The 27,989-nt window shown below is 51.8% G+C and overlaps 11 protein-coding genes across 11 annotated transcripts; 4 read left to right on the top strand and 7 right to left on the bottom strand.

Annotated features, from left to right (window-relative positions):
* Nucleotides 1-258: 258 nt before the first annotated feature.
* BO94DRAFT_598964 (SIS domain-containing protein) lies at nucleotides 259-2,133 on the bottom strand (the record flags this gene model as incomplete). Its single annotated transcript, XM_025616293.1, has 3 exons — nucleotides 259-1,638; nucleotides 1,703-2,024; nucleotides 2,075-2,133. The coding sequence occupies 3 exons, from the start codon at nucleotides 2,131-2,133 to the stop codon at nucleotides 739-741; spliced, it is 1,281 nt and encodes a 426-aa protein (XP_025466190.1). The 3' UTR covers nucleotides 259-738.
* A 600-nt stretch (nucleotides 2,134-2,733) lies between these two features.
* On the bottom strand, nucleotides 2,734-3,755 carry BO94DRAFT_586775 (class I SAM-dependent methyltransferase; the record flags this gene model as incomplete). The annotated part of the gene is made up of 2 exons (XM_025615778.1): nucleotides 2,734-3,494; nucleotides 3,569-3,755. 2 exons carry the CDS (start codon nucleotides 3,753-3,755, stop codon nucleotides 2,734-2,736), a joined length of 948 nt encoding a protein of 315 aa, XP_025466189.1.
* Nucleotides 3,756-4,020: 265 nt separating this feature from the next.
* BO94DRAFT_598952 (kinase-like protein) lies at nucleotides 4,021-5,547 on the bottom strand (the record flags this gene model as incomplete). Its single annotated transcript, XM_025616292.1, has 6 exons — nucleotides 4,021-4,220; nucleotides 4,284-4,446; nucleotides 4,496-4,794; nucleotides 4,846-5,168; nucleotides 5,247-5,445; nucleotides 5,502-5,547. 6 exons carry the CDS (start codon nucleotides 5,545-5,547, stop codon nucleotides 4,021-4,023), a joined length of 1,230 nt encoding a protein of 409 aa, XP_025466188.1.
* A 3,175-nt stretch (nucleotides 5,548-8,722) lies between these two features.
* On the bottom strand, nucleotides 8,723-10,569 carry BO94DRAFT_468727 (putative MFS sugar transporter; the record flags this gene model as incomplete). Its single annotated transcript, XM_025608272.1, has 6 exons — nucleotides 8,723-9,122; nucleotides 9,177-9,271; nucleotides 9,326-9,517; nucleotides 9,573-9,982; nucleotides 10,037-10,126; nucleotides 10,176-10,569. 6 exons carry the CDS (start codon nucleotides 10,567-10,569, stop codon nucleotides 8,723-8,725), a joined length of 1,581 nt encoding a protein of 526 aa, XP_025466187.1.
* Nucleotides 10,570-11,098: 529 nt separating this feature from the next.
* Nucleotides 11,099-14,800, bottom strand: BO94DRAFT_536408 (beta-mannosidase mndA). Its single transcript, XM_025612012.1, has 5 exons — nucleotides 14,145-14,800; nucleotides 14,080-14,086; nucleotides 13,943-14,023; nucleotides 13,663-13,889; nucleotides 11,099-13,607 (listed from the first exon to the last, which is right to left on the bottom strand). Exons 1-5 carry the CDS (start codon nucleotides 14,326-14,328, stop codon nucleotides 11,308-11,310), a joined length of 2,799 nt encoding a protein of 932 aa, XP_025466186.1. The 5' UTR covers nucleotides 14,329-14,800; the 3' UTR covers nucleotides 11,099-11,307.
* A 192-nt stretch (nucleotides 14,801-14,992) lies between these two features.
* Nucleotides 14,993-16,080, bottom strand: BO94DRAFT_586771 (oxidase ustYa family protein; the record flags this gene model as incomplete). Its single annotated transcript, XM_025615777.1, has 5 exons — nucleotides 14,993-15,382; nucleotides 15,438-15,571; nucleotides 15,632-15,672; nucleotides 15,736-15,775; nucleotides 15,837-16,080. 5 exons carry the CDS (start codon nucleotides 16,078-16,080, stop codon nucleotides 14,993-14,995), a joined length of 849 nt encoding a protein of 282 aa, XP_025466185.1.
* Nucleotides 16,081-16,508: 428 nt separating this feature from the next.
* On the top strand, nucleotides 16,509-17,790 carry BO94DRAFT_113075 (uncharacterized protein). Its single transcript, XM_025605520.1, has 2 exons — nucleotides 16,509-16,949; nucleotides 17,010-17,790. The coding sequence occupies exons 1-2, from the start codon at nucleotides 16,880-16,882 to the stop codon at nucleotides 17,456-17,458; spliced, it is 519 nt and encodes a 172-aa protein (XP_025466184.1). The 5' UTR covers nucleotides 16,509-16,879; the 3' UTR covers nucleotides 17,459-17,790.
* A 377-nt stretch (nucleotides 17,791-18,167) lies between these two features.
* BO94DRAFT_586769 (CCR4-NOT core ubiquitin-protein ligase subunit MOT2) lies at nucleotides 18,168-24,316 on the bottom strand (the record flags this gene model as incomplete). Its single annotated transcript, XM_025615776.1, has 6 exons — nucleotides 18,168-20,419; nucleotides 21,330-23,380; nucleotides 23,441-23,809; nucleotides 23,899-24,014; nucleotides 24,116-24,182; nucleotides 24,264-24,316. 6 exons carry the CDS (start codon nucleotides 24,314-24,316, stop codon nucleotides 18,168-18,170), a joined length of 4,908 nt encoding a protein of 1,635 aa, XP_025466183.1.
* BO94DRAFT_112799 (uncharacterized protein) lies at nucleotides 24,240-24,766 on the top strand. Its single transcript, XM_025605519.1, has one exon. The coding sequence runs from the start codon at nucleotides 24,325-24,327 to the stop codon at nucleotides 24,694-24,696; it is 372 nt and encodes a 123-aa protein (XP_025466182.1). The 5' UTR covers nucleotides 24,240-24,324; the 3' UTR covers nucleotides 24,697-24,766.
* A 19-nt stretch (nucleotides 24,767-24,785) lies between these two features.
* Nucleotides 24,786-26,002, top strand: BO94DRAFT_519232 (complex I 30 kDa subunit family protein). Its single transcript, XM_025610062.1, has 3 exons — nucleotides 24,786-25,014; nucleotides 25,073-25,722; nucleotides 25,784-26,002. Exons 1-3 carry the CDS (start codon nucleotides 24,861-24,863, stop codon nucleotides 25,832-25,834), a joined length of 855 nt encoding a protein of 284 aa, XP_025466181.1. The 5' UTR covers nucleotides 24,786-24,860; the 3' UTR covers nucleotides 25,835-26,002.
* Nucleotides 26,003-26,283: 281 nt separating this feature from the next.
* On the top strand, nucleotides 26,284-27,950 carry BO94DRAFT_576155 (BUD22 family protein). Its single transcript, XM_025615118.1, has 2 exons — nucleotides 26,284-26,707; nucleotides 26,806-27,950. Exons 1-2 carry the CDS (start codon nucleotides 26,456-26,458, stop codon nucleotides 27,898-27,900), a joined length of 1,347 nt encoding a protein of 448 aa, XP_025466180.1. The 5' UTR covers nucleotides 26,284-26,455; the 3' UTR covers nucleotides 27,901-27,950.
* Nucleotides 27,951-27,989: the final 39 nt, after the last annotated feature.

Below are 27,989 nucleotides of genomic sequence, written 5' to 3'. Positions count from 1 at the left end.
TGCCTTCGCTCTCTCTTCCCGCTTGCTCAGGATTAGCTCGACCGATCCCTCCAGTGACACCCGCGTCCTTGACCCGCGGGCACGGACTACTATGGTCATCCCTCGTGGACTGCGGCTGAGAAAAGGCATCCCCCTGGCCACGTTTCGATGTTATGTGTTCTGATCACTACGGGCGTTCCGCTATGTTACGAGTAATGCGTTGAAGATACCATAGATTAATCATTTGCTTTTTTGCTTACCCTTATCGATCTTGCTTTTCTGGTCCCCCCGCCAATGATGCTTATACCCTGTTATGTTTGAGATCACTGTACCGATACGTTAGATGATAGCTAGAGCTAGACATGAATCGGACGAATACCATTTGTTGTCATGATCGGGTATCTAAGTTAGGCCTTCTTGAGGTCTTTTCTAAAATCAAGATCAAACGGAGTAGATAACACATAAATGTAGAAAGGAGATGTCAGCCAGAGTCCTTGGGTGAGATGTTTAGAAAGGCCTGAAAAGGAGGAAGTGGGGGAAGGGGAAGAAGAAGAAGCCGTGTATAGAAACAACATCCCTCCCATTCCAGGCAAGGGAAGAATGTACTGAAACAAACACACACAAAGAATAACTATCTATGGTTGTTTGAGAAAACGAATATATGGGACAGGAAGACAAAGAACATAGAAATCCAGGCATGAGTTCATATACATCATCAGAAGGTTTAGAGGGAGACTTGTAAAAATAGAGATATGTAGTCTAGTCGTCACAGTCATTCCACAAATCCTCGGCTTCTATTACTCCGAGACACTCATGAGGGTTGGTGTCGTGCATGACAGCCACCACTGTCACCGAGGTCTCGGAGGATGCACTGGCATCGGATACGAGGCGTCGCGCGTCGTCAATAGTGCTTGAGCCGGGGATGCGAAACCAATCTTTGCGAGGCACTCCGAAAGGTAGGCCAAGTTCAACGAATGCGGAAACATGCATGTCTACATAGTTGCTTTGGGAGACGAAGCGGAGATGCCGTGGGGGTACGATCTCCGACGGTGAGAGATGGACCCATGACTTGGCGTTGGGGTGTTGTATGGCGGTGAGGAGAACGTCCAAGAGACGGACTTTGCCTGAAGCAGACACTTTGGGGATTTGGTCGAGGGAAACAAGCATGTCGCGGACGAGGGGACGCTCGTTGGGCTTGATGTCTGACTGCGTGAAGGAAGCCGCGGTCTGTTGGGCCGGGATGTAGTCTGATGGAGCGGAGGAACTTGACGCGGAAGACATGCTCATCGGTGTCAAGGCCATAGACGCGGCGCCGATGGCACCCCCGGGATGGAAACTCTTGAAGATCTCAGCCGGACCCCTGCCTGGGGTAGTATGTAACCGCCGGGCCGTAGCGATAGCCAGTGCATCTCCCAGCGATAAGGCCACCGTGGTGGATGACGTCGGGGCACATACGCCGATCGAGGACTCTTCATCCTCATGGATGGGTGCCGGCAGGAGGATTCCCATGTTGGACGGGTGGAAAGAAAGCAGCGGACAGGTTGACGGGCGCATATGGGATGTAATAGCAATCACCGGGACTGTTGAAGGTATATGAGGAAGCATGAGCAAAAGCTCCGGCGTGCGACCTGAGAAGGATATCAACAAGAGCGTGTCGTGCTAAAGAAAGGATGCTCAGTCAGTCAACGGGTCTTATCTGGTCCATGGCAATGGCCATCCTTACCGGTCGTATCATGCCCAGGTCGCCATGCAATGCCTCCGTGGGGTGCAGGAATGCGCTGTAGATGCCTAGGCTGTTCATGGTGGCTTCGAGCTTTTGGGCAATCTTGCCACTCTTGCCCACACCACAACAGACCAATTTGCCCCCATGCTTGATACTGCGTACGATCTGACTCACGGCACGCGCGAGGTGGTCTTGCGCCAAGGGATCGGTCTGATAGATATGCTCCAGATGCGCCAGGGCAGCGCGCTCCGCAGAGATCACCTGGAGGGCCGTAGCGACTGGTGCCGTGTCCTTGGATCCCGATAGCGGGCATCGGTAGGCTCTGGAGGAGTCATTGGTAGGAGGAAGTCATCGTGGATGGAGGGGTTCGACTCCGGGAGGGGCATGGCGGGCGATAACGGGATCACAAACGACTGCTTTAGATGCCCCATGGTCTCGAAACCATTCTCTGAGAAGGAAGGAGGAAAGAAGGAAACGGGGCCTTCTCCCAGGAGGCAGCCTGGGAAAGAAGATCCCGGACGAGAACCTGGAGGCGCGGAGGAGGGAGGAGGGATCCGATGGTGGTGAGGGGGCGACAAGAAACAAATAAAAAGTGGAGGAAGAGAAAGGAAAGGACCGGAGAGATAGTGAAGGTGTGCCGCCCTGATTGGAGGTTATCAATCGGGGGCCCGGAGATAACCTCGCAAGCCTCGGAGCGGATATCAAGAGGAATTTCCCACCCTGATTATAAATATAAATCACTTTTCACCCCCTTCTAGATTCCGACGCGTGCATTGCTCTGTCTGTGTGCATTGGCGCAGACTGCAGGTCTAGGCAGATAGCAGATATCTAGTCAACGCTGCCGGTCGGTCAGGCAAGGTTCCGCCATCACACCATCGGCGTTGCTGCTGATGCCTTGCAGATCCAGTCCCCGCTGCCGTTCGGTTCTTGCTCACTTCCGTGCCGATAACTGACCCCAATCATATTATTACAGTGGCGAAAAGGATATGCTAGTGTACAATTGGTCTATAACAATCCATCTCTTGGCGTCTTTAAGCCCGCGAAAGAGGCTTGATACCCTTGTGGATGGCCGCAATTCCTCCCGTCAGATTCTCGTACCCACGCCCCGGGATCATGAAGCCAGCCTTCTGGATCATGCCGCGGAACTGCTCCTGGCTAGGGAACTGTTCAATACTCTCCACCAAGTACTGGTAACTGTCGCGATCGCCCGCCACCAGCTGGCCGATCATGGGGATGGCGCTGAAACTCCACTGTTTGTAGATCGCGTTGAACAGGCTGTTGTCGACCTTGCTGAACTCCATGCAGGCAAACACACCACCGGGCTTCAACACCCGGAACGCTTCCTCCAGAGCCGCCTGCTTATCTGTGAAGTTGCGGATTCCAAACACCACCGTGTAAAGATCCACCGAGTTATCCGGGATGGAGGGCAGTTCCTGTGCGTTGCCCTGCATGAACGACAGTCGGTTTGTGTTGTAGTAGGGAGTCTGCACGCTCCGCTTCTGACCCTCTGCCAGCATGTCCGGGTTGATATCGGCGATCGTTACGCGGGTTTCAAGGTCATGGTTGATGTTCGTCGCGTGGTCCAGCATGCGAAACGCGATGTCGCCCGTCCCGCCGGCGATATCCAGAATGTTCCAACCGCGGCCGGCCGTATCGTGATCGCGAGATGGAAGTGCAGATCCGGGGTTCAATGAGCGGACAAAATGGTCTTTCCACAGGCGGTGGATGCCCAGCGACATCATGTCGTTCATCACATCGTAGGACGAAGCAACGGAGCTGAACACGGCTCCCACTAGACATTGGCAGATTACGTTTAGTAGGCTTCCTTTAGCTATTTCATCATTGACAGAATATGGAAGAACCCACCCATAGACTCCTTCTGTGACTCGGGGACGTTTTGGAAGCCGAAATGGGTCATGCGATCGTCATGGTTGGACTTGGGTGGCTCCTGGGCGCGTCGAGTGCAGGAGAAGCAGCGATAGGGAGTCTCCGGCACAACTATACGCCTCCTGGCGTTCAATTGGAGGCTCCTCCAAACGGTACGTGACGACATGATGGCTGGGCTGGTGTGATGTTGAGGCAACTGAGTTGGTCGGCGGAAAGAAGAACAGAGAATCCCAGCCGGGCGGAATGCACCTGGGCCTGGGATCCTCAGGCACCCGTCCGGCTTTTTCCCCAATCACCCGCCGGCTCCACTCCGCCTGTTCATCTACAACAGAACTCGGAGTACACACATAGGACATCTCCCTTACGCCTAATCTAATATCTCCCTATGAAATGATGCAAGATCACACAAGAAACCAGAAACCGGGTATTATCTATTGCTGATTGCGGAATTCCAATCCCTTCATTAGCCACCCATCGAACAACAGTTCTCTAGCGGTGGGCCTATCCTCGGGCCTCCATTTCAATGCTCTCCGCATGAATCGCAAGAACCCCTCCTGATCCTGTCCTTGGATGCTGGCCGCCCGTTTCTCAAGGGTTATACGAGGGACTGGTGCGAGGTCCTTCCATGTGCCTGGAGTTTTCCAAATGTTAGACGGAAGCACCATGGCACAAAAATAAGTTAGACGAGACATACCATTGTCATTCCAGAACACGGAGCCCACTTTGCTGCGCTTGATAAACTCGCTTGGAGGGGGGCCCAGGATCGCCATCATCTCCGCAAGATGGGCTCGGTCATCGAAAATACCGTCCCTGTTTCTGCCGCTGAACAGGGTCTGGTCACAAACAAGGTCCCAGGCCTTCAATTAATCAGTATGGGCATCATGAACCTGGGCGTAAACTTCTTACCATCAAGGCAATGTTCCAGACGTCCACTTTATTGTCCCAGTTCATTTTCAGCACAACCTCCGGTGCCCTGTATACGTTGGGCATGATATCTTCATCATGCTGTTCTTCACTGAACCGAGCCTCGCCAAAGTCACTGAGCATTGGTAATCCGTTACCTGGAATAACGAGTTGACTGGTGTGGATTGTGCGACCATGGTCAAGTATCTTTCTGGGTGACGGTGCCTCGATTTCTGATTCTTCAATGCCCGAGAGGATTTGCGGATCATCACCGGGAAGTAGAAGATTCTTTAACTGCAGATCTTGTGGAAAGGTTAGACACAGAGTTGATCAAACATGAAGGGAAACTTTACCAGTATGTATAATATGTGCATCGGTGTGGAGAAAGTCCACTACGCCTAATATTTGTCGTAGACATGGCTTCAGATCTTCAAGGCCCATAACTTTCCCCGGTAAGAAGTACAGAAATTGATCCACACTAAGTCCGAGGGGTTGATGGACAAGACAGATATGGCGGCCATGAGGACCGTTCAGAAAGAAGTGACCCCATAGTTTACGAATGAAAGATCGTCCCAGGTGGTCTGACTCGACTGTATTTATACGGTCATACACGCCGAGTTCATGATTTCTCTCCGAACCGCAAACATAGATCTTTAAGGCGACATACTTGGAATCGCTGAGACCACAATATCAGCCGAGGGAGCCAAGCTTGGAGATCTGCTTTGATCAATCGAAGGCCCCAATACCAACATACCTTAAATCACGAGCGAGCCAGACTGTAGACGTAACGCCGTACCCCAGTTTAGCCAGGATTTGATATTGCCCATCAAGGACTTCTCCAAGACGAACAGGGTAGTATTTTTCGGCTCTGTAGGTGGGCAAAGTCTCCTCTTCGATTTCCTCTGTTGGATCAATAATCTCAAAGCCGGTAGTAGGAAACACGCGTGGTACGGCTGGAACTGGTCATGAGGAGGTTGACATCGGCTTGCGCTCAATGCATGGAGGTAACCATTGGCAACTTCGCCAGGGATGGCATCCAACAGACGGAGACGCATAAACAATCAATCTAGGAGCAAAGCATCTAACGCCACGCGATAACCGAGCCATTTTCATTTATACCTATTTTCTCTGCGCAGCTGGCTGTCTTCAAGTAATATATAAATAGTGACTCGAGTGAGTAGACGCGTCCTGGTGCATGCTTGGCGGTCACTGCACCAACCACCCGCTCCAACGGATACAGTTGGCCACTGGACAGCATCAAGAGAGGCTGTCAAGCAAATGGCCACAACCATCAAGCTTTCTACAGCTAGTGGAATCTAAATATGGCTCTGTGCACCGGCCAGGCTACTCATGTTACACCTACGTATCTGAACGCTTCCCTGTCTTTCTCTTGACGAGCCTTGATGGCTACTGTTCTCTGACCATATCTAGATACCTGTCTTCAGGTAGACATCAAATCCATTGAATTCGAGTCGACTTTCATGGCTCTCTTTCCGGGAATTCTGGGTTGAATCAATGGTTATTGAATACGACTACTGCCACGCCCCCCTAAGCAGGACAGGCAAGATGACTTGTCTAGACCATTCACCTTCCTAACTTCGTAGTCACTTTGCATTGTTGCTTGTCAGTCAATGACCTTTTTGGTGAAAGCCCCTCATAAGCTCTATAAATTCCGTCTCCATTTCACCTTTGCCCGCGTCTCATTTTCCTATCTTCAAGTCTGAACACACTGAACACCTACCAAGCACCTTTTGGTTCTCTCATACCCTTTTTATCTCTAGGCTTTATCCAACTGCCATTTTTCTTTGCTGCTTATCAAGCAGACTATCAAAATGGTTCAGCCTGAGTCAGCGAATCACTTCCGCTTTACAGGATCCAATATACTAACTTCGATATACCGCCTCGGCCATTCCAGGGATTCGTTAAACATGGCAATTTTGCAAGCCAGGGAGAAACAATGAGCCTAGGTAGGACCCTCACTGCGGGCATTAAGGAAGGACTCGGTGTGATAGTCCACGATGATTTACCCCAGCTTCCTCAAAAGCACCATTGATGGGAAGGACATCGAGATCATCGACAGCCAAACTGAGGGCAGAATGTCTCTGATCCTGACATCAAAGGAAAAGTGGCAAGCTTGACCAATCTAGGGTTGTGCATCTCACTCGATAAGCGGGACACATCTATATCCACCTCCTGCCGAAGCCAACAAATTTCCTGGCCAAGCCCTGGACCGGGTGCAAAATGGAGACTTGACAAGCGACATGCTGACAAAGATTGGTGATAGACGACGGAAATAGGGTGATATAGGACACTGGATACGGTATGCACGTGAGAGCTTTGTGGAATCTTATTCAAGGAATGACAGACTTCCTATGGCTGCATGTTCTTAACCTTGTCTAAGACAGCAGAACCCCCTAATAATCAACATTGCTGGAAGTCCTCCATGCGTTGCTTGGTTGAATTCTATGGAAGAATGGTAAACCTGCCATTGAATGGGTTATAGAGTCTAGTTCTCCTTTCGTCAGCGCTGATGGAAGATTCTTTATTTGGCTGCTTTGGTAATGTCGAACGCCCTGGCTATCGGGTCCCTATTGACTCGTTGTTTCTTTGTTCCTGAGCATCGTTCGTATACAATGCGGTTTATCAATTTCAAGATGCTGTCAGCGGAATTCCAAAGCTGGATGAGGGCTTGAGAGCAGGAAGCCAACAGCGCGTTCCGGAAAACATGGAGGGATTTCAAGGCAGGAGAGCGTCGCAGCTTGGGTCAAGTACCTGCCTTTAAGGAGTTCAACAAAGGGATTAGTAGGCAGGAACTGGAAGAAAGGGCTAAGAAGATGGTCTCTATAATGAGTACGCCAAAGCGGACCGCAAAAAAATTATAAAAAAAAAAAAAAAAAAAAAAAAAAAAACCAAAGGCATGAAAAAAAAAGTTCTAGCTGTGTCGTTTCGTAATATACGACCCCAACGATGAGGATAAGCACGAGACAGACAACCCATTTCAAACCTACCAGGCTCGCCTAGATAAGGCTCCTGCGCAGACCTTCATACGACCGGCATCACCCCCTCAGACGGAGGACAGCTGTTGAATGCGAAATGCAACTGCGCATCTTACGAAACCAGATTGTACGATCGTTGGACGCCTATCACCCGCTGATAGAGGTTAATAAGCACGCAAATGCAGAGTACAGCGAGCACCACTCAGATACCATCAGGATGGTAAAAATCACGGCCGTGCTGGACACAGTAATTGCCTGTCTGGACAAGGTTCCCCTTGTGTAATCGTCTGCTTACAGATTGCCTACTTTGAATTTCCTTGTTTCATGAAAAGCGCTAAACACCACATAAATATTGCCTGTGACTGTGAAGCATTGAGGACGGAGCCTTACAATGTGCACGGCCCCTGAGGGCGCCTGCCTACTATCAGGTGTCACGTCCACGACACTGAACTTGCCAGCCCTTCAGGGAACACCCCTTTCTCTCTTTCCTCTCCTGGCTAGGCTTGAAAATGAACTACTTTCACGTTAAACAGCATATATATTCATTCCTCGTTAGACATTAAGCGCTGAACGCGCCACTATGTGACATGCACCTGAACTAACAGACGATGTACGGTCATAAGGGGGACCGAAGACATAATACTAAGTCAGGGGAGAAAAAGATCATATATGTGCTATTATTTTGCTTCTGTCTTCCATCTGTTATCTTCTATCGCTGTGTATCGCGGGAACATGTACAGTAAATGCAGTCGGTAGCTTATATGAGTTCGAGGGTTTGGATTAGATTACGAGTGTGCTGTGGGTATAAGTAAACAGAGTAAGTCCTCATAGGCTTACTTTACACATCAAGCTTGGAAGACGAATCTATACAAATCAAAAAAAGGATCTTACGCATTGAAGATATTATCGGATGAATATGGACTTCTGACGGTTTGGAGTTTCCCTGGTAGTGTTTCTTACCATGGATGTTCAACCTAGATTCTGAAAATAAGAATGGGTTGATTGATACCAGTTGGCTGGTAGACGGTGATCATATGTTCTGATCACGTTGTCCACCGTGTTGTTGTGGCCTTCGCGACCCGCGAGTCACCTAGTAGATGGGTGGGATGTCATCCTAATCTTATTCTGCTCTCTTGAACCATCGTTGCCAACATGCATTATATTATGGTAAGAAGAATACCCACTATGCCCAACATCTCTTCCAGTCCCATTACCTTCCCCGAAAACCAGAACACTAAACCCGACTTCCTCCTCCCTTGGACTCATCCTCACTTCCAACTACAACCCCAACATCCCGATCCGCAAGCACATCCCCACCCAAACAATACGCCTCCTCCATATCCCAAGAAAACGGACTCGTCGTCGAGAACAACGCCTCAATCGACTCAAGCGACCGATTACAAGTCTCCGGGTAGAAGAGGTACACAACGGGAATCCAAAGCAGATTCAACCCCGCCAGCAAGAAGTAACTCCGACTCTGGATATTGTTGAACATGATGGGGTTGACGAGAGTCGTCATACCGACGCCGATGGCCCAGCCGGTAATCCCGAACCCGTTTCCTTGGGCTCGGAGGCTCGAAGGGAAGATTTCGGTTGGGATGAGGAAGGCGACGGTGCCCCAGGTGGAGGCGTAGCTTGATATTGGTGAGTGAGCGGGTGTATGGTATAGGGGATTGTGGCTGACATACCCTAGGTTGAAGAGGAAGAGCATTGCAACTGCCCCGGGGGCGTACTGGGCTGCTTTGTTGGGGTGGTGACGCGAGGTTTCATAGATAGCTCCGGCCTGGAGAATCGTGGGTCAGCGCGAGTCTAATGGTTATGATGTGGAAGAGCTTACAATTAGTTCGACGGTGAACAGTATTGCGGATCCTAGCATAAGACATGCTCGTCGTCCAAGGCGATCCACTATCTGCGCACTGATGATGGTGCCTATGATTCCGATGGTATTGAGACCTCCCGCAAGACCATTCTGTTTGATCTCGCTATATCCAGCTTGGCTGAGGAGGACAGGGGAGTACGCAGTAACTGCCTGGAGAGAGGTTACTATCAGTGACAACATGTATAAGAGGGCTCAGAGGGCCTACCGTGATTCCAGTCCAAGATGCCATGATTTGGAGAAAAAGACACAACCAGGCACGTCGACCAAGACTAGAACCTGGTCTTCCACTTCTGCCAGAAAGGATCTTCAAAAACTCAACAGGAGAGCTTGGCTTGCTGTGCCGTGTCATGGCGACAATCTCGGCGTATTCTCTGTCGATGGTCTCCTTACTAGCTATATGGCTCCTTATGCGGTATAGAAGCTCACGGGACTCATCATGACGTCCAACAGAGGCAAGATAACGCGGACTATCTGGCAGGACTTTGATAAATACGATGAGAAATATGGCAGGGATGCATTGAAGCGCCAACAGAAACCGCCATCGAACATCCGAGTCACCGTGATCGACAAACGCCAGGCCAAACGATAGCCAGTAGGCAACTGAAATGCCGAGATCTAGATACTATCAGCTAACTATACTATACCAACCAGTCGAGCCCCGCTACATACAATTAGCAATAAAGATATACCCAAGGAACCCCCCTCGACGATCAGCCGCAGAAGTCTCAGACACCAACACCGGAGTAATGCCAGCTAAACCTACGCAACCATAAGCATCACATCACCACGTCAATCATCTCAAACATACCTCCCGTCCCAATACCAGTGACTACCCTAGCAACCAACATAAAGTCCGAGCTCTGCGCCGCAGCCTGCAAAGCACCCCCAACCAGAGCAAACAGAGCTCCAACAAACAAGCCATTAATTCGACCAACACGATCCGCCAACCATCCACCAGCAAAGCAGCCAAAGATACATCCCAGGTAGTAGACGCTCACGATCCCCCCTTCATGCGTCGTGTCCGTCACAGTTCCATCACTCCGACCTATGCCAACTTCGGTGACATATCTGGGCGAGGCATTCACGCCCCCCATAACACCCTGATCATACCCTTCGAAGAATATAGCAATTAGAGAAAATATCTGGATGGCTAGGTTCAGCTGTCGCGGAGAAAGCCGCTTCCAAAGCGTTGTATAGCCCATTTGGATAACAATGCCTTCAATCAGGAGGGTCAGATGGTAAGTAGATAACCAGCACGCATAGACAGTCACATATGTGCATTATTTGCGACTCTGGTTCTTGAAATTCAGCCCGCTAGGGGATGGAATTGACCTGATGTCACGTTTTCCTTTCTGCGTTACGCAAGGGTTGAACTGATTGATCCCTTGATCGCTGGAAAATGTCCGCATTGTGGATTGACAAGCGCTAGAACTACTCCGACTTACTTTCGAGCCAATGATTTGTCTACCGATGCAGGAAGATGCACAATGCTGGCTCAAGCATTGATCGTCTTTTTGCTTGTCGGCTACTCTGCTTCATCTGCAGGTTTCAGCCGAACGGCAGATTTGGACTATAACTCATTGACGACAGCTGCAGCAAAGAGTTTGAAAGAGTATGAGGCTATGGGGTGTTTCTCTCATAATTTTCACCAACAATAACGTTAAGTCCATCCAAGTGTTTGTCGACAACGCGGCTAGCCATGCCTTGGACCTCACAGTCCTCGGGCTGAACAGTGGTACCTCCAGTGACATACCTCCTCCCGAACACTTACAAAACAGATAGGTCTAACATATTCACGCGGAAAAATAGCGATCACATTTTCCTGTGAAGGAAATGATGTAAATTATCCGGATGGAAAAGTGTTTGATAATAAGCAGTGAAGGACGCCTAGATTTTCGGGTTCGGGATATATACATTCTTGGTATAGGGGCTGATGTGAATCAATCCCGAATTTTCTGATCCCATAGGCTTTTAACAGTCACATTGCGCACCCACTCCCCGTTTGTCGTGTCTTCTTGGACTGTGAACCCTATCTCTTTCTTCTCCCCGGGAGCTAACGCAAAGGAATTCTCTTCAAAGTATCCCACCACTCCGGTAAGATAGTCAAGCCAGGTGTACAAAGAAACACCGGAGGTAGCTTCCACCGCAAAGGTCCGTGTTTCGGTGTTATACTCCAGTTTAAGGCCAGGATCGACAATAGACACATCCTTGGGGAATGCTGGAGTGAAGTGGTCCTCGTGAGAGAATGTGGTTGCTTGGGCCGAGTTTGGGAGACGTCCGTGAGCTGAGAGTGAGAGCATGAGAATAGCGTCCTTGGTATCCGATAGACCCAGGCTTTGGATATTTGTGCCGTAGATCCGAGTTGTGTTGAGCGCTCCTACCGTGAAGGAGACGGACTCTGGCGTCCCGACATTACCGGCTATAGGACGACCAGACAAATCCAGCCAGGTCAAATTCACAATGCCCGTTGCAGGGCTCCATAGGTCGGACGTGACATAAACTTCCAGAGAACCTGTAGTGTAGTTCCAGAATGGCGAGACGATAACAGGCTGGTAGATATCTCTCGCAACGTGGTGAAGAACCTTCCATCTGCCGCCGTACTCCAGACCTGCCCACGAAGGCGCTTGCCAGATATCCTCCAGCTGCCAGTACAGGGATCCAAGCTGGCGCTCAGGCATACCACTTCCGCGACGGTAGAATTGGATTTGGTTCTTGTACATGTCTGCCTGGAAGAGCTGCGTGGCGTGGCACCAGGCGCTGAAATTGGCAATAGGATCTGATTTGCTAGGGATCGGGTAGTAGTTCTCTACACCCAGGGTCATTTGGCCCATGCCGATGGCGGAGTTGGCATAGTTATCTGTCATGAGGCCACCAGCGGGATTGTGGTGGTTGCGAAGCATGACGATGCTGCTGTTGAAGTAGAGGTCTTCGGGTTCGACAGCTTCTTGCCAGGTTTGGAGACTGGGCATGCTGTGGAAACCAAATTCGTTGGCGAAGCGCCCGACTGGGTAGGAGCCGTAGTCAAAGGCCACGCTGGTGTCGTAGTTGTAGTGGTCCGTGTCGCCATAGTAGGAGCCGGAAGTGGTGTTGTCATATCGTTCTGCCATGGGGACGGGGGCAGAGAGGTCAACGTATAGGTAGCCTTCCGTCGTGCTACTAGGGGAATACGAGATGGAGCGGGTATTCTCGTAAACTAAAGGTAGGAAGAGACTGATGTACATCTTCTCGTATTCGCCGACGTACCAGGAATATGAAGTTGGATCTGCCGCTTTGACAAGTGGGAGCATCAGGACTTCGATTTCATTTCCACCCGCCCACAAAGCTAGTGATGGATGATGGTTGACTCTTCGAACATTGTACACTATCTCAGCGGCGACGTTCTCCAGGAAGGCGTTGTCGGAAGGGTATAAAGCGTCACTGAACTGGAACTCACTCCATAGCAAGATACCCTTCTCGTCCGCCAGGTCATAGATGAAATCATGGAGATACGCGCCGGAGGACCAGACACGGAGCATGTTCTGATTTCCGACCACGACCGCGTCGAATAATCGGGCCATCTTCTCCTCGGTGACCCGCGTCCAGAAGCTGTCTGGTGGGATAAGGTTGGATCCCTTGGCGTAGAATTCATGGCCATTGACCTCGAAATGCCAATTCGCCCCCGGGGCAATACCTTGTGCGCGCTGCGCTTCAGTGATGTTGCGCTGATTGAGAAAGATGGTGCGGAAGCCGGTTCTTTTGGTGACGTGGGCCACAGAGTGCGTTTCACTGTGGGCGACGGTAATGCTCACATTGTAGAGGTTCTGATCGCCGAGGCCTTGCGGCCACCACAAGTTCGGCGTCAGCCCATCGAGAATGGTGACACCTGTTATGGAGCTGCCGGTCACGGTGACATTGTCCAAAGCACGCGAAGTAAGGACCGTGCCAGATCGAGCATCGCTCACTTTGATTGACATGGTTGGGCTATTGGGTAGGGAGCCCAAGAAATCGATGCTAGCGTTGACAACCCAGGGTTGGCTTTGGTCAGGTGGGAGATAATTGATTTGCCCATTCCTATAGATATCCAGATCCGTGTTCAGCACATAGACGCCGTCCGTTTTCTCTAGCTGAACGACATATGCAGGTTTCCAGGGACCCGCGGGGGCAAACGCTGGGCCCCAATCCCATCCAAAGTCAGATTGTTCTTTGCGCATAAACCAGCGGTTTGGGTACTCGTACGTGATCTGGACATTTGATGGCCAAGCTATAGAATCGTCAGTATGGAGCATCTACGGCAAAAGCCGGCTTCTAGAACCAACTTTCTGAATTTGGATCCTGGGCGATAGCATCGACGATGTTCGGCGCACTACCAAAGTTGATGCTGAGAGTAGGATCCTCCTTGCAGGACTTTAGAGCTGTCGTAACATCGAATGCGTACTGGCGGAACTGGTTGTCAGTGGACGCGATCAGATGTCCGCAAAAAGAGATCGTTGCGAATGTGTCGAGTCCATTGAACACGAGCCAAGTTGAGTCGTACTCATCTAGGCTAATTTTCTTAGAATTTATGGACTGTACCTCACTATGCCTAAGGCCACTTACAGGTCTTGAATGGGCTGGCTGGTATAGGTCCAGTTGGCATCCGCAATCCAGCGAAGATTGAAATCATTCAAACCATGATACCTCCACAGAGTGTTTAGCGCGGATAAGTCTCACTGGCGGTACACCAATTCACTTACGGGTCGTCTGTTGTGATTGTTAGGTAGGCGTAGCTTGGAAGGGATCGATGCCCGAATGCACTCACCAATTAACCCCGCCTTCAATAGATCTATGTGAACCTGAGATGGAAATTGCGCAGGCACCGTTCGATTCAAGGCCCGGCTGCTGAGGGACCAATGCTCGTTGCTTAGGTCTCGGACATGCTGACTTAAAGCTACGGGAAGGATTGATGCCAGCATGGCCGCCGCTATCTCGGATCGGACGTGCATGATGCGCTGCTGAGAGCGAAGACAGGTAGCGATTCTTCCGTGTCGGTCTCAATGTGGGATCACGGACGGCTATTAACGCTGCTGTAGGGGACAGGATCGGAACTGGCCCGACCGACGCACAACAGCAATTCACTGCCTTAGAAGGCAGGGATGTGGAATGCAAGGAGGAAACTCCGTGCCGAAAAGGGAGAAGGTATGCTGACGGTTATTCGGGTGGCGGGGACGATCGATCTTTGGCATCAGCAAGAATCAGGCCATCAAGACATGGAGATTGGATCTCACTGCATGCGGGGAATGAAGAGGATGAGCCGGTTAAATTCGAGGCAAGCATCGAGGTCGGACAGAGGGCCGATCATTTGCTGATCTGCAGGTCGGTGATGGAACCCCGACAGAAGAGGGGTAAAATGGGATCGGTTGCATCTTGGCATGGGCCGACTGCTATTAGGGACATGGTGGAGAACTTGAAATGTTCATTGAATGGAGGTAGTACAGAGAAACACGCAGGGATGAGAGGATGAGAGGGAAGAAGAGGTTGTACGATGGATCGAACGAGCCCGGTCACATGTCTGGCAACCCTCAGGCCATTCAGGCCGCCGGCCTTTTTCTTTCTTCCTTCTTCCACTCTCCATTTTCTTAGATTGACATTCTGCATTCCCCCACAATCTCAAGGCGCTTGCGACAATACCACGGCATCTGCAGGTGGAATCCAGGAATAAAAATCCTCAACCACGTCCGCATCAACCGCACGGCTTCTTCCCCACTCGAGCAACGCTTCATAGTCCTGGCAGACATGCGGAGTGTTGAAGTCGGCATAGGGTCCAGTAACGCCTTCCACCCAGCGCCAGGCCACGAAGTTGGGGTCGGGCGTGCACATTAATCGCTGTCGCAGCATATTCACACAATGCTCATAGTGCTCCTCGGCCACGTCGGGAAACGCATTTCTTTCCTCGGTGAGCTCCGGAAACATCTCGGGGTGTTTCTGGTAATGGTGATCCTGCCAGAGGGAATGCAGGCAGTGCAATTGATGGATCGCTTCAAACTGGGCAACGTATCCCTGACAAGGAGAAGATTCAGCAATGGTACAGAAAATGGAAAGACTATATTCTTACTCCGCCGCGCTCGGGGGGATATTGGACTGAGTCGAGAGAATGACCCATTCGCGACATCTCCTCCGCTGTTACGTTCAGGAGAGGTATATGGGCAATATGCTTCCATGCAGCCATCACCTCGTCGGTTGGGGGACCTAAAGTATGCTTGGGTAAGACAAAACCGCAGTGATCTTTATTGAGAGGTTGGGTCTTACCATGATATGGGCTGCTCTGCCAAAGGGTTCCCTTAAAGGTTCTGTATGGATGATACATCAGCCTGGACCGCTACCTGAAATTTCCCAGTGCCTTGAAGACTCACTCAATCCGAGAGGTGTCTCCAATGGCTTCTATCAAGGGTGCTATAATCTCATGTCAAGCTACGTTTCCACCATCAACAAAGGGTATATGAAAGCATCTTACAGTATATTGACAATTTCGTGGATCTTTGGGGATCTGAGCGAACATACAGTCCGAGGATGAGGATTATTGTTATAGCGTGGGCTATCCAATGGAAGATCGATGACAAACCCCATCTGCGAGCTTTAGGCGATCGTGAGACTGCACCACTTTGAGGATCATGGAGGAGCCCTTCGAGGTCAGAGTCATCTTCACTGTCTCTGCCATTTTCAGGCTTCGACACTCCCATATACTTGCCCAACCCCATCACCAGCAGTGTCGCAAAGTTGACAGTAAGCAAGAATCAGGCAGATAAGAGAAAGCTGCCCTGTCTAAGAGAATTCAAAAGCACTCGCCGTGTCGTTTCTCTTATCAGAAGCGGGGCGTAGCGCGCACTTCTCACCGACCAAAGCCTGATTATATTCCACCTAATTCTGCCGGGTGGTTATCTTGTCGCTGACTAGGTACTATGGATGTCACCACATGCCTCTGAAATCTCTCGTAAGATTTTAGTTGGGATGGAGAGTTGGTTTGTTGCGTATTCCTTGCGAGGGAGTTCTAACCGGGCCTGTAGAACCACAATAAGCTGGAGAAACTCGACCTTGGATATCCACCCAATCCTTCGGGTGTAAGCAGACCGGCTGACAGCTCCGCCAGAGAAACTAGAGAGACATCGGCACTGAACCCGTCCGATAGGTCCATTGGGCCAATGCAACTATGATTTGGCGTGAATCTTGGTTACATCCTTCCCTAATCCTGAGCGGCATTTATCATGCCACTATCGATACCCCTCAGCCTTGCATCACGACATTCTCAGCACTGTTGAGGGACTTCATCAGATTAGTCTGCAGCACAGCCGCATCCTGATCGGAATCCTATCGGACATAGCGCCGGAGTCCGGGGCATACCTCGGAGTGAAGAAATCAAGATGTTTCTCAGCAATTGTTGATGGCGAACAAATAAATAGGGTTGTGGGAGCTGTACTCCGCAACAGGCAGAAACGCACAAAACGTCTCGACACCTCAGACAATCTACTATCGTCGGAGACCACACTTTCAGTCAGCACAATGTTGTTCAAGAACTCTGCTATCCTTCTTTCTGCCAGCATGCTGGCCATGGCAGCTCCCACGCCTAAGGGTGAGTATTGAGTGGGCCACCCTTGAACATCAGTAGCAGCGTTGACAATTCCGGTGGTAGTGAACGATGTCGCTGCTCGTGGTGAAGCCTATGACGGTTTCGTCGGCTTTGAATACGCCAAGGGTCTTGAAGACACCAAAATTGCCGCTCGTGATGAAGCCTATGATGGCTTCATCGGCTTCGAATACGCCAAAAGTCTTGAAGATAGCAAGGTCGCTGCTCGTGACGAAGCCTATGATGGGTTTGTTGGGTTTGAATACGCGAAAGGCCTCGAGGACACCAAGGTCGCCGCTCGCGATGACGCATATGACGGCTTCGTCGGCTTCGAGTATGCCAAGGGCCTTGAAGACAGCAAGCTGGCTGCGCGCGATGAGGCCCTCGATGGCTTCATCGGTTTCGAATACGCCAAGGGCCTAGAGGACACCAAGGTCGCTGCTCGTGGTGAAGCCTATGACGGCTTTGTTGGCTTCGAATATGCTAAGGGCCTTGAAGAAGCCGAGAGGGCTTAGAGACAACTCCGCTACACTGAACTTGAATCCCATCAACCCGCAAATCGGTCGAAAAATCGTTCTCTGTTGTACACATCGAACCTTCAATGGGAGACAGGGGTATTTATGAAAATATGGCTATGACAGAACTGGACTATGGAAAAAGGCTATCAATTCAGAGAACTTGGAATTTCCAGGATGATTTAAAACGTTTAAAGATAAGTACTGATGACCGCGTGCAAGCTTTCTTCTATATCCTGAGCGTGGAATACAATCTTGCATTAGGACTGCATTGGGTTACCGGCCTGTCGGAATATATTTTTTCGGACAGGTTAGCCGAACTACTAACTTCACACATCGGATGAGTTGATAAAGACTACTGAAGAATCTTTCGCACCCACATTGCACCGCTACGAGTACTGTATTCAGAAATATTGAAGATAGTATGGTATTAGTATGGCTCATTCTCATATTACGTTTAAGATCTAAAAAGTATGTAGACCGATTAAAGCATTCCCGAGAGGAGCGACCGTTCGTCCCTCCCACAACGCCATGCAATGAAAACGCGCGCAGCCCATTTGTACAAATACAGGGGTAGTAGTAGTAAAGCCACAAGACCGAAAACCATGGGCAGAAAGTAAAAAGGTAATGGAACGAGAAAGAAAAGGACGGATTCTAGATTACATAGGTCATGATACAAAGATGGCGTCAGTCACAGACCTCGATCGTCTCACCCTTCCACAGTAGTTGCCAGCGCCTGCTGGGCTAGCTTACGGTTGCGCTTCACCAAAGCGTTGAGCTTCTTGTCAATCGTGTCCAGTTCCTTGCGCGAGCTCTCCAGATCCTTCTGGGACTTGACGGCGAATGAGCGGAGTTCCTCGTTTGTCATGCCGACTACATCGTCTAGGTCAGGAATGTTGCCCATGACGACTCCCGCGGCTCCGAGCATGTGCTTGGCGGTGGCAGCGGCGAAAGACCGCACCGAAGTAGCAGTGGCGTTGACTAGCTCCGCTGTGTTGGCAATGGCCCAGTTGTGGCTGCGAGTGCTGTCCGCCTCCATGGCCGAGAGGACATTGGGAGGGGCAGGAATGGTGGATGAACCGCCCGCATCAGATCCAGTCAAGCCGGCAGTAGGAGAGGCAGAGGTTATGCCGGCAGATGTCTCGTCGACCCAGCAGATGTTGTAATTCTCGGGTGTAGCGAACAACGCGTCGAGACCGCCGCCACGGTTAGTCACATCCGGTTCAGTAATCGGAACAGTTGTGTACTCTTGGAAGTTATCGAGAGCCCATGAGATGCTCTTCTCAAGCGCTAGGTAGCGCTCTTCTTCGTCGGGCGACAAATGGTGAAGAACGCACCCACGAGGACTGATCAGGCATCGATCTTTCAACATGCTGGAGTCGGAGTTGACACGGATGGCTTCTCCGCGCAGGAGTGCTTTGCGGTGATCTTCAGTCAACTCAATAGGCTGCTTGAGGATGTCGTAATCATCCGCGTTGCACTTCATGTCGAAGCGCTGGTTTAGGTTGGATGGGTTGAACAGGGGGTGGTTGTTCAGGTCCAGATCACCAGACTTGTGAAGCCGAGCCAGAAGCATCTGCAACGGAGAGGTGCGCTCAGAGAACAGTTCTTTGACCGGGACACCGCTAGATTCTGCGTCCTTCATCAGCTGCTCCACCGTATTCTTAGAACGCCAGGCCTCCGCGGGAGTCTTCGGCTCTGCAGGAGCTTTCTCTTCTGCAGGGGCTGGTTTCAGATCCTTCGGCAGTTTGTCCTTGGACTTGGTCTTCTTGACTGCTTCCGTCCGCTGGTCAGCCTTATCGTTGCTGTCGGAGCCACCGGCATTGGTGGATTTTCCAGCATCGGCAGCGCTTTCTGTAGCCGGGACCGGAGAGTCAGTCGAGCTAGCCGGTGTTTTCTTTGTCTTGCGCTTCCTTCCAATAATCGGGGCCTGCACTGGCTCTTCAATCACAGCGACAACTTCGTGTTTCTTAGCTTCTAACTCCTTAGCCTTCTGTCTTCGTTCCTTCTTGGCTTGGCTCTTGGTCAAAGCCCGGACGGGCGCAGAGCCGATCCGGGATGAGGCCGGAGGGGAGTTGGCACGTGAAACCGATGCCGAAGTATAGAGATCAGCTTCGGATCCGAAGTCACCTGGCGTGTCCGGCCTACTCATCGACGAGATGCTCGGCCTTCTAGAACGTATTTTCTGCGCCGCAGCCAAGGATGCGACTGACTGAGTGGCAGAAGGGGGTGGCGGAGTTTCAGTCTTTGGAGTGTCAACCACACGGAGAATTCTGGGTTGGCGTGGAGCAGACGAGTCTGAAATCCGTGAAATGCTGGTCAATGGAGTATTTGGACGTGAACCAATATTCGTGGGAGCTGGGCCATGGATAGGTTGGCTCGGCGTCTCCGACTTTGCAGATTCCTGGGGTTGAGGAGTGGTCAAGGGGAGCTCCAGCTTTATGGGTTTGGTCTTAGCCGTGGTTGCTGAAGCTTTAACAGTATCTCCAGCCTTTGACGGACCATTCTTCATGTCAATTGCACCAGCCAATTCAGCCTTATGCTGGGATCGAGCTTTGCTGGCTGACTTGGGGACAGGAGAGCCAAGTGATATTTCCGAGACATTTTTGATGCGGCTCGATGTTGGGGCATTCTCAGGCCTATCCTTCATCTCCGGCGAGGGCTGGCGAGAGGCATTTTCTTGGAACCCATGAGCCGGTGTTCCAAGTCGAGGGAAAGGCGGATTGAGTCCAGGTGGCATTGAAACCGACGACGTCGGACTGGATGGGTTGAGCGGACTTTGGAACAAGGCAGACGCGGGATGCGCGTGGGGGAGTGGTAGTCCAGGCGGCAGCGTAGGCGTTCCAGCACGAGCCGAGCCTTGCGAGTCACTGGAGAAATGCGAGCGCACGAGATAGCCAAAGCTGTCGACAGGGCGTTTGTCCTTGGATTGAGCTCCAAGAGGAGGAAAGTCTTCATCCACTAGATGCGCTGTTAGCTTCTTCACGTGCCCAACAAGATGAGTGAGATGACACGAAAGCAAAGAAACGCAGAGACAGGGCATGCTAATAGACTCCCAACGACAAAACGCGACGACCAAGGTACGAAAGGGCAGGCATATTAATTACATAAAGGTCCCGGCCGATTGAAGCAGACGGACACACATGGCATATTGTCTATATGAACAATATATGTGAGAAATTGGTTTCGCATAGAGGGCCCTGCTCGTGTTTATCGAACGCCAGGGCAGGGAGGTTAACGTACATAAAGCCATGACCAGACCGAATGGGCCACCAAGATGCTGATAGATCAATCCAGCTTGGATGCAAAAGAACAAAGTATACGACAGCCACCAAACCGCAGTGGACCTAGAAGACACAATGTGCCCATAAAGTGCAATGACGCCTCCCATCCACACGGAAGCCGGAAAACAAAAAGGAAGAAAAGAAACGAAAAGAATAAAAAGAAGTAAAAAAAGAGAACAGAAGGAGGTAGACAAAAAAAAAAACAGAAAACGATAAACAGTCCATGAGATGAACGCCAAAGGCACGCCTAGCCCGTATTCTTGTTTTTTCAAGAGTCGTTTGCTTTATGCTTCGTCGCAGAGTGGAAATATGTCGCAAAGTTTTCAACATCGAATCAATAAAAATCCGGAGAACTGAAACATAAGAATCATATCCCGGGCCCATCTAGAGAAATATGATATCATGTCATCAAAAAAAAAAGGAGGCAGAAAGGGCATAGAGAGAAACAAGATGCAAAAGGGTAGTCATCATAAAAAACAGAGATCGAATGGAAGGGCAAAGGGTTATTAATGAATTAAGAGAAAGGGGGGAAGTCAATCACCAGCGGTTGAATCCGCTGCCATACATCATGGCCTGATTGTACCCACCTTGACCCTGACTCCCGTACAGCGCTTGCCCAGCAGCAGCAGCAGCATTCGCACCGACCTGGTGCATCCTCGCCTGCAGGATACTCGGGTCCGCAAGATCTACTACACCGCCTCCGCCGGAGGAAGTGTTAGCGTGTCTGTGCTTCTTCCCCTTCTTCTTCTGCTTCTGTGGCCCAGACTCGGAGAAATTCCCCGCTTGAGTGCCATAGAAAGAGCTGAGAAGGCCATTCGCGGGAGTCAGGGGAGGGGGAGTTTGGTGTTGCTGAAGGAAAGGAAACATGAACTCACGCTTAGCGGCCTCTTGACCCTGCAAACCACCGGCATTTGCGCCACTGCGGCCTCTCAGCAGCTCACGCATCAACTCTGGATTGGCTTCTTGCTTTCCGAGGTTGCCTCCCAAACCGAGGTTGGCGTTCGTGGTAAAACCGTGACCCTGCGCGAACATACCTCCTCCGCTGATAGGCGGAGTGCCAGCTGTCTTCAACCCTGGGGGTGGACCCTGCACGCCACTGGTAAAGTAGTTGCTGGCAAGCGCGTGCTGGGGACTAGGCGCAGCAAGCGGGTTGGGAGTACCAGATTGCATCAGAGATGCCTGTTGGCTCAACATCCTGACATTAGGGAGGTTTTTTGTATTGGCCTCATTGGCAAAAGAAAATCGAGAGTTTTGACGACTTTGCGCCTGCAAGGCGTTGAACTGGGCCATCTGGCTCTGGAGGAGACCTTGACGGACCTGAGCTGCTTGGTCAAGGGCAGCGGTGTTCAGTCCACCCTGCAACTGATCAACTAGGCCTGCCTGTTGGTTGCTGGCAGACTTCAAGAGAAGCAACTGCTGCTGCTGCAGGGGGGTTAAGCTGCGACCGGCCAGGTTAAGTTGCTGGAACTGGTGGCTAGTGGCGGAAACAGGAGAGCCGACCACCGAGTTTGTCGTAGTACCCTGCTGGGATGGAGGCTGAATGGCACCATGAGACTCACGGCCGGTACGACCTCTGGGTGGCATCGCATCATCCGGTTCACCGCCCAGCTGCAAGCTGCCACTCTCACGGCTCTCCTCTTCAGCTGCAGCGGACTGCAACAACTCCTGTTCGCGCCTCACACGTTCCTGCTCCGCCTTCTCACGCATAGCCCGGCGTTTCACACCACCATAGGGATCGATGAATGAGGGGTGGTTCTCGATGAGGGCAACTTCCTCCGCGGGCAGACCAGCCGCCGAGAAGACAAACTTGAAGTCCGGAGAATTGACAGCTTTGACCAGATTATCCAACAGGGGAGTCTCCGGTTTCGGGGGCGTCTGGACGGCGGGAGGAGCAGGTGCGCTAGCAGGGGAACGAGGCGGCGAGGAGCGTGACTCAGGGGCCGGGGAAGCCTGCGCTTGAGCATGAGCCTGAGCTTCAGCTTGCGCCTGGGCTTGAGCTTGGGCCTGTGCCTGAGCCTGAGCCCGGGCCTGAGCCTCGGCCTGAGCTTGAGCTTGAGCTTGTGCTTGTGCTTGTGCTTGTGCTTGTGCTTGTGCCTGAGCTTGTGCTTGTGCCTCTGCTTGTGCCTGGGCCTGAAGTTGGGCTTGAAGCTGGGCCTGAGCTTGAGCCTGGGCATGGGCACGTTCCTGCGCATGTTTTTCCGCGCGCTTCGCTTCGTCCACAGTTGGCGCAACCGTGGCCATCGCGGGCCGAGGGCTTTGCGAGGCCTGACTGCCAGTCAGACTTGCCCGCCTAGTCCGGCTGAGCACAGCATCCTTGTTCGCCCAACTTGCCGACGATGGAAGGGCGGACCCATCAGGTGGCCGGCTTCCAGCAGCATCATCCCTACTAGGTTGACGGCGCATCGGCTGCGAAAGCGGTTGAGCGGAGGACCGGGTGACGTGCGGAGGGATCGAGTGGGTTGGACCGCTGGGGGAGCCGTTGACGCGTTGGCTCGACAAGGTGTTCATCGAAGAAAGATCCTGTCGGCTGTAGCTGTCACTGTCCTCACCAGTTTCGTGCAAGAAGGTGCAATTCCGATTATGACATTGTTCGTTGCGCAGAAAAGAAGAGCAGTATTTCGTCGTACCGTATTGTGCACTACAGCAGTCAGTACGCGGCGTCACCAAACCAACGCACGAGCATCAGATATGGACCTACCGTAGCACCCGTTCAGAGTTGGCCGACCCATCAACCGCCGCTATGCAAGTTGCTGCGTCGGCCTTTCTGGCGTACGTGACGTAGACGCCAATGCCCTGGTTGGGGTTGCCGCCAGGCTTGGCCTTGCTCACGACGATCTTCTCGATGTCACCGTACTGACCGAAATAGTCTCGACCGCGCAAAGTCTGGAGGAGCTGGTTCTCGTCACGTATCGTAGGGTTGAGACCGATGACATAGACAAGGTTCTTCTGGACAACCCTGACACCGGCAAGATTCTTGCGACTAGAAGCCTCGATTTCGCGCCTATCGGCCTCCTTCTTCTTGGCGGCGGCAGCCTTCCGATGCTTTAATGCCAGGTCCGCTTTGAATCTATTTTGTGGGATGCGATGTTAGCGCCAAGACGCGGGAAGGGCCACTCAGAAACAAGTGCAGAACAAGTGCGAGAAGAGACCACATACTCGTCGGCATCTGGAACCTTGTACTGGATGGTGCTCTCATCGTAGACCCGTCTACAGTTGGGGCACCGGCCTTCCTCACTATGGGTTTTGATATTGTTGTAGCAAAATTGACAAATCTGGCGGGAGGTGTTAGCGGCGGTCCAGATCGCATACGACGCGAGCCATCTCCCGATCGGGCCGCTGGTTCGCATTTCAAGGACGAGGGAAGAGAACGTACCTGATACCCACAGGGGCAAGGCTTGAAGTTCTTGTCTGATAGATCGAATTCTTCGATGCAGAGGGGGCTAAGGAAGACAAAGGTGTCAGCCCAACGAACAAGTTACCAGTTCAACCCGACGGAAACGAAAAGTCGAGAGCGGACGCACCAGAACTCGTCGTCATCGTCGATGACGGAATCAATCTGTTGGCGATTTGACATTATGGGCGATGAAGCTGTGCAACTGTACAACAGGAGAAAAAGACGGCGATCACAGTCCAACACTAAACACCCATCAACCGAACCCGGGCGGAAGGGGGGAGGGGGAGGGCGAAGGGAAAAGCGGCAAAAAGAAGGTCTCTCGTGTCAAGGGGCGGAGGGACCGAAGCGGACAAAAGAGTCTAAGGCGGGCGAGGAGGATAGAAGATCGACAACGTGGGGTGAGGGGAGAGAGGACGAGAAGAAGGGAGCAGAAAGGAACACCAATACGCAGAGAAGAGAGAGAGTTGGAGGCGAAGAGAAAGAGAAGTGAAGCTTTGATTGATGGGGTTTGCGCGGGTTTGCACTGTTTGGTACGGGTGTCCAGCCTGACAGCAGCCTGAGGCTTTCACAGCGCCGCTTATGTCATCCTGCCCAAACACGATTCCACGGCTCTCACGTGACGGCGACAACTTCGCCTGGACCCGGCAAAAGCTCCTTGTAGGGAACCTCCGCTGCTCTCCCCCTCCCCTCCACCCTCCTCGCATCCCGCAATTGCCCCGTCACCATGGCCTCTGCTCGCTCCCTGATGCGCCTGGGGACCGGCCGGTCCCTGGCCCCCGCCGCCCGTGCCTTCTCCTCGACCGCACTGCAAGCCTCCAAGGCGTCGACGGCGCCCATCTCGGAGCATGTTCCCAACATGCGCCAGGCCCAGCGTCCCCGTACGTCAATGGCCACCGGACCCGACCACTCCAATCCCTAACTGACCGAATCTCACAGCCTCGGGCCCTCTGCGCGCTCCCGTCGTCAACCCCGTCGACAAGTACCAGGACAAGGCAGAGAGTCTGCACAAGTACGGGCAGTACATCATGTCCTGTCTTCCCAAGCACGTCCAGCAGTTCTCCGTCTGGAAGGACGAGCTCTGCATCTACGTCCCTCCGTCGGGCCTGATCCCCACCATGACCTTCCTGAAATACCACACCGCGGCCGAATACACCCAGATTTCCGACATCACCGGAGTTGACTTCCCGACCCGCGACCAGCGCTTCGAGGTCGTCTACAACATGCTGAGCGTGCGCTACAACTCGCGTATCCGTGTCAAGACCTACGCCGACGAAGCTAGCCCCGTGCCCTCCGTGACGGGTCTGTTCGAGGGTGCGTTGTGGTACGAGCGTGAGGTTTACGATATGTACGGTGTGTTCTTCACGGGACACCCGGATCTGCGCCGTATCATGACCGATTACGGTTTCGATGGCCACCCGTTGCGCAAGGACTTCCCCTTGACCGGATACACGGAGTTGCGTTATTGTGAGGAGAAGAAGCGGATCGTCATTGAGCCTCTTGAGCTTACGCAGGCGTTCCGGAACTTCGAGGGCGGTACTGCTGCCTGGGAGCCTGTTGGCCCGGGTAACGATAAGACTCCTGAGTCGGTATGTTAAACCCCATTGGTCCCTTGCTGTTGTGGAAGAAGATTGATGCTGACTGATATAGTTCAAACTGCCCACCCCCAAGCCGGAGCCGAAGGAAGAGGAAAAGAAATAGAGGAGGTGTAATCGTATTTTCTTTCCTTGCTGGTTCTGTATGTACATACCGTCTATGTTTGAATTTGACGTTGACTGCATTGTGTCTAATGTTGGTAAAGCTGTGTTTAGGTTAGCACTCAGTCTATGATATATTTCGTAGATTGTGTCATGAAATTTCTTTATATCTATTCCATCAATCCTACATAGTATAATATTAACCAATCGCATAAAATCCTCATCACCAGAACCAATTAATCCAACCGATAGCTACCTACATATCCCAACATCTTGATACGGAGTAGTTTTCATGAGATCAGCAACTAACCCCAAACCAACCAATAAGACCTCCCCCAAAATAAGACACCCGAAACGGCAAAATGACACCGGGAAACTCTTGGCGGCCACCCAAAGTCCTAACCCCGACCACCGACCACCGACCGACAAGAAAAAAAGTCCCCTCCGATCCTACCTATCTGATCTACTTATCGACCTCCGCAACGCAACCCCCAAATTTATCGCAAGACCTCAAACAAACCCCAAAGCCAATCACCACTGAATCCAAACAGACCCAAAAAACCCGCAGAACAAGCGAAACAAAAAGCAAGGACCAAGCGCAAGCGAAAGAGAACGGGAAAAAAAAATGCCGAAGCGCAATTTCTCCGACTATACGGAGACCCGGGGCGAACCCACACCCGAAGAACGAGCTTTCTATCTCCAAAAGACACGGCTTTTCCAACAATTCGAATATGGAGTGGTAACGCTGTCCAAGGCGCTGAAGGTAGCGCGGGGATTCGAGCGCCAGAAGCTCAGTCGGCGGGAGAAAACGGCGAAGACTACGGAGGGGAAGGAGGGGACGTTGAGTCGGTTGGCGGAGGAGGTTGAGTTTACTAAGGTTCGTTAATTATCCCCTTCTCCTTCCCTGGGTTGAAGCTTGAGGGTTGGGGTTGTGTTTGGGGATATTCGCAGCTAATGTATGGGGGTATGGTATAGACACTCGACCCGATCAAAGTAGCAGAGAATTATCTCTTCAGACAACTCGTCAAGACGAAACGGATCGCCGAATCGCCCGTTTTCATAAAATTCAAGGAATCGAAGAGGATTTCGGCGGAGGGGCCGAAGAGTCCGGCTGAGGCGAATGTTACGGCGCGGTTGTATAAGTCGACGCCGGTGAAGAATGTCTTTCCTGGGATTATGGATGGGATTCGGAAGTTGCTGGGGGTGGAGAATAAGGCTGTGTCTGCGGATGGTAAGGGGGCGGAGAAGAAGCAGAAGAAGGGTGTGGAGAAAGATGGGAAGATGAAGGAGAAGGGTGCTGTTGGGGCTGACAAGAAAGAGACGAAGAAGAAGGATAGTACCACGGTATCTGAAGTGGAGCAGAGTGGAGATGAGGAGGATGTCGATATGGATGATGCAGATGATGCGGACAGCATTGACTTTGCGCAGTTCGATGCACGGCTTGCGTCGGGGTCGGAGGATGAAGATGGTGAGGAGAGAGCGGATGACCGCGATATCAGTGACAGTGATGACGATGACGAGGAGCGGATACACTCTCATCAGTCGGATATCTCGATCTCCCGGTCTCCCTCCCCGGAACAGTCCGACTCTCCGCCTTCTAAGAAGGCCAAGGGTAGCAAGAAGGCTTCATCCGCACCCGCCACTAGCACAACTTTCCTGCCGTCCCTGTCTATGGGTGGATACTGGTCTGGCTCAGAATCTGAAGCGGAGGATATTGCCGCGAACGAGCCCCCCAAACGCAAGAACCGCATGGGTCAGCAGGCGCGTCGGGCTTTGTGGGAGAAGAAGTACGGTTCTGGAGCGAATCACGTCAAGCGAGATATGGGCAAGAGAGGCCGGGATAATGGGTGGGATGCACGTCGGGGAGCGACGGGCGGCGGAGACCGCTGGGGACGAGGCGGAAATCAAGGCTGGGGCAGGCCTCAGCAACAGAATGGACGTCCTCAGCGTGCGCCTCCGGCGAAGCCCCAGGATAACAAGCCGCTGCATCCGTCATGGGAGGCTGCGAAGAAGGCCAAGGAGCAGAAGAATACTGCTTCGTTCCAGGGAAAGAAGGTGGTGTTCGACTAGATATCCAATTTTTATATGTACTTATAGACATCATGACTATCCAAAAGCTTCCGACATAACACTTGCCATTCTCGCTGGTAAAACAAATA

Source organism: Aspergillus sclerotioniger (assembly GCF_003184525.1).
Source record: "Aspergillus sclerotioniger CBS 115572 chromosome Unknown BO94scaffold_18, whole genome shotgun sequence".
In the NCBI taxonomy this organism is placed as follows: Eukaryota; Fungi; Ascomycota; class Eurotiomycetes; order Eurotiales; family Aspergillaceae; genus Aspergillus; species Aspergillus sclerotioniger.
Note: the sequence above shows the minus strand (reverse complement) of the source record. Positions and strands in the feature narration are given on the sequence as shown.

Bases quoted from the DNA above. Each gene is read 5' to 3' on its own strand.
- BO94DRAFT_536408 (XM_025612012.1), bottom strand. From the start codon at position 14,328: ATGCACGTCCGATCCGAGATAGCGGCGGCCATGCTGGCATCAATCCTT. The intron at 13,890-13,942 runs GTAAGTGGCCTT...TAAGAAAATTAG, and splicing joins AGCCAGCCCATTCAAGACCT to CCTAGATGAGTACGACTCAA. The intron at 13,608-13,662 runs GTTGGTTCTAGA...ACGATTCTATAG, and splicing joins CCAGGATCCAAATTCAGAAA to CTTGGCCATCAAATGTCCAG.
- BO94DRAFT_113075 (XM_025605520.1), top strand. From the start codon at position 16,880: ATGTTGTTCAAGAACTCTGCTATCCTTCTTTCTGCCAGCATGCTGGCC. The intron at 16,950-17,009 runs GTGAGTATTGAG...TTCCGGTGGTAG, and splicing joins GGCAGCTCCCACGCCTAAGG to TGAACGATGTCGCTGCTCGT.
- BO94DRAFT_112799 (XM_025605519.1), top strand. From the start codon at position 24,325: ATGAAGCTGTGCAACTGTACAACAGGAGAAAAAGACGGCGATCACAGT.
- BO94DRAFT_519232 (XM_025610062.1), top strand. From the start codon at position 24,861: ATGGCCTCTGCTCGCTCCCTGATGCGCCTGGGGACCGGCCGGTCCCTG. The intron at 25,015-25,072 runs GTACGTCAATGG...CGAATCTCACAG, and splicing joins GCGCCAGGCCCAGCGTCCCC to CCTCGGGCCCTCTGCGCGCT. The intron at 25,723-25,783 runs GTATGTTAAACC...TGACTGATATAG, and splicing joins ACGATAAGACTCCTGAGTCG to TTCAAACTGCCCACCCCCAA.
- BO94DRAFT_576155 (XM_025615118.1), top strand. From the start codon at position 26,456: ATGCCGAAGCGCAATTTCTCCGACTATACGGAGACCCGGGGCGAACCC. The intron at 26,708-26,805 runs GTTCGTTAATTA...GGTATGGTATAG, and splicing joins AGGAGGTTGAGTTTACTAAG to ACACTCGACCCGATCAAAGT.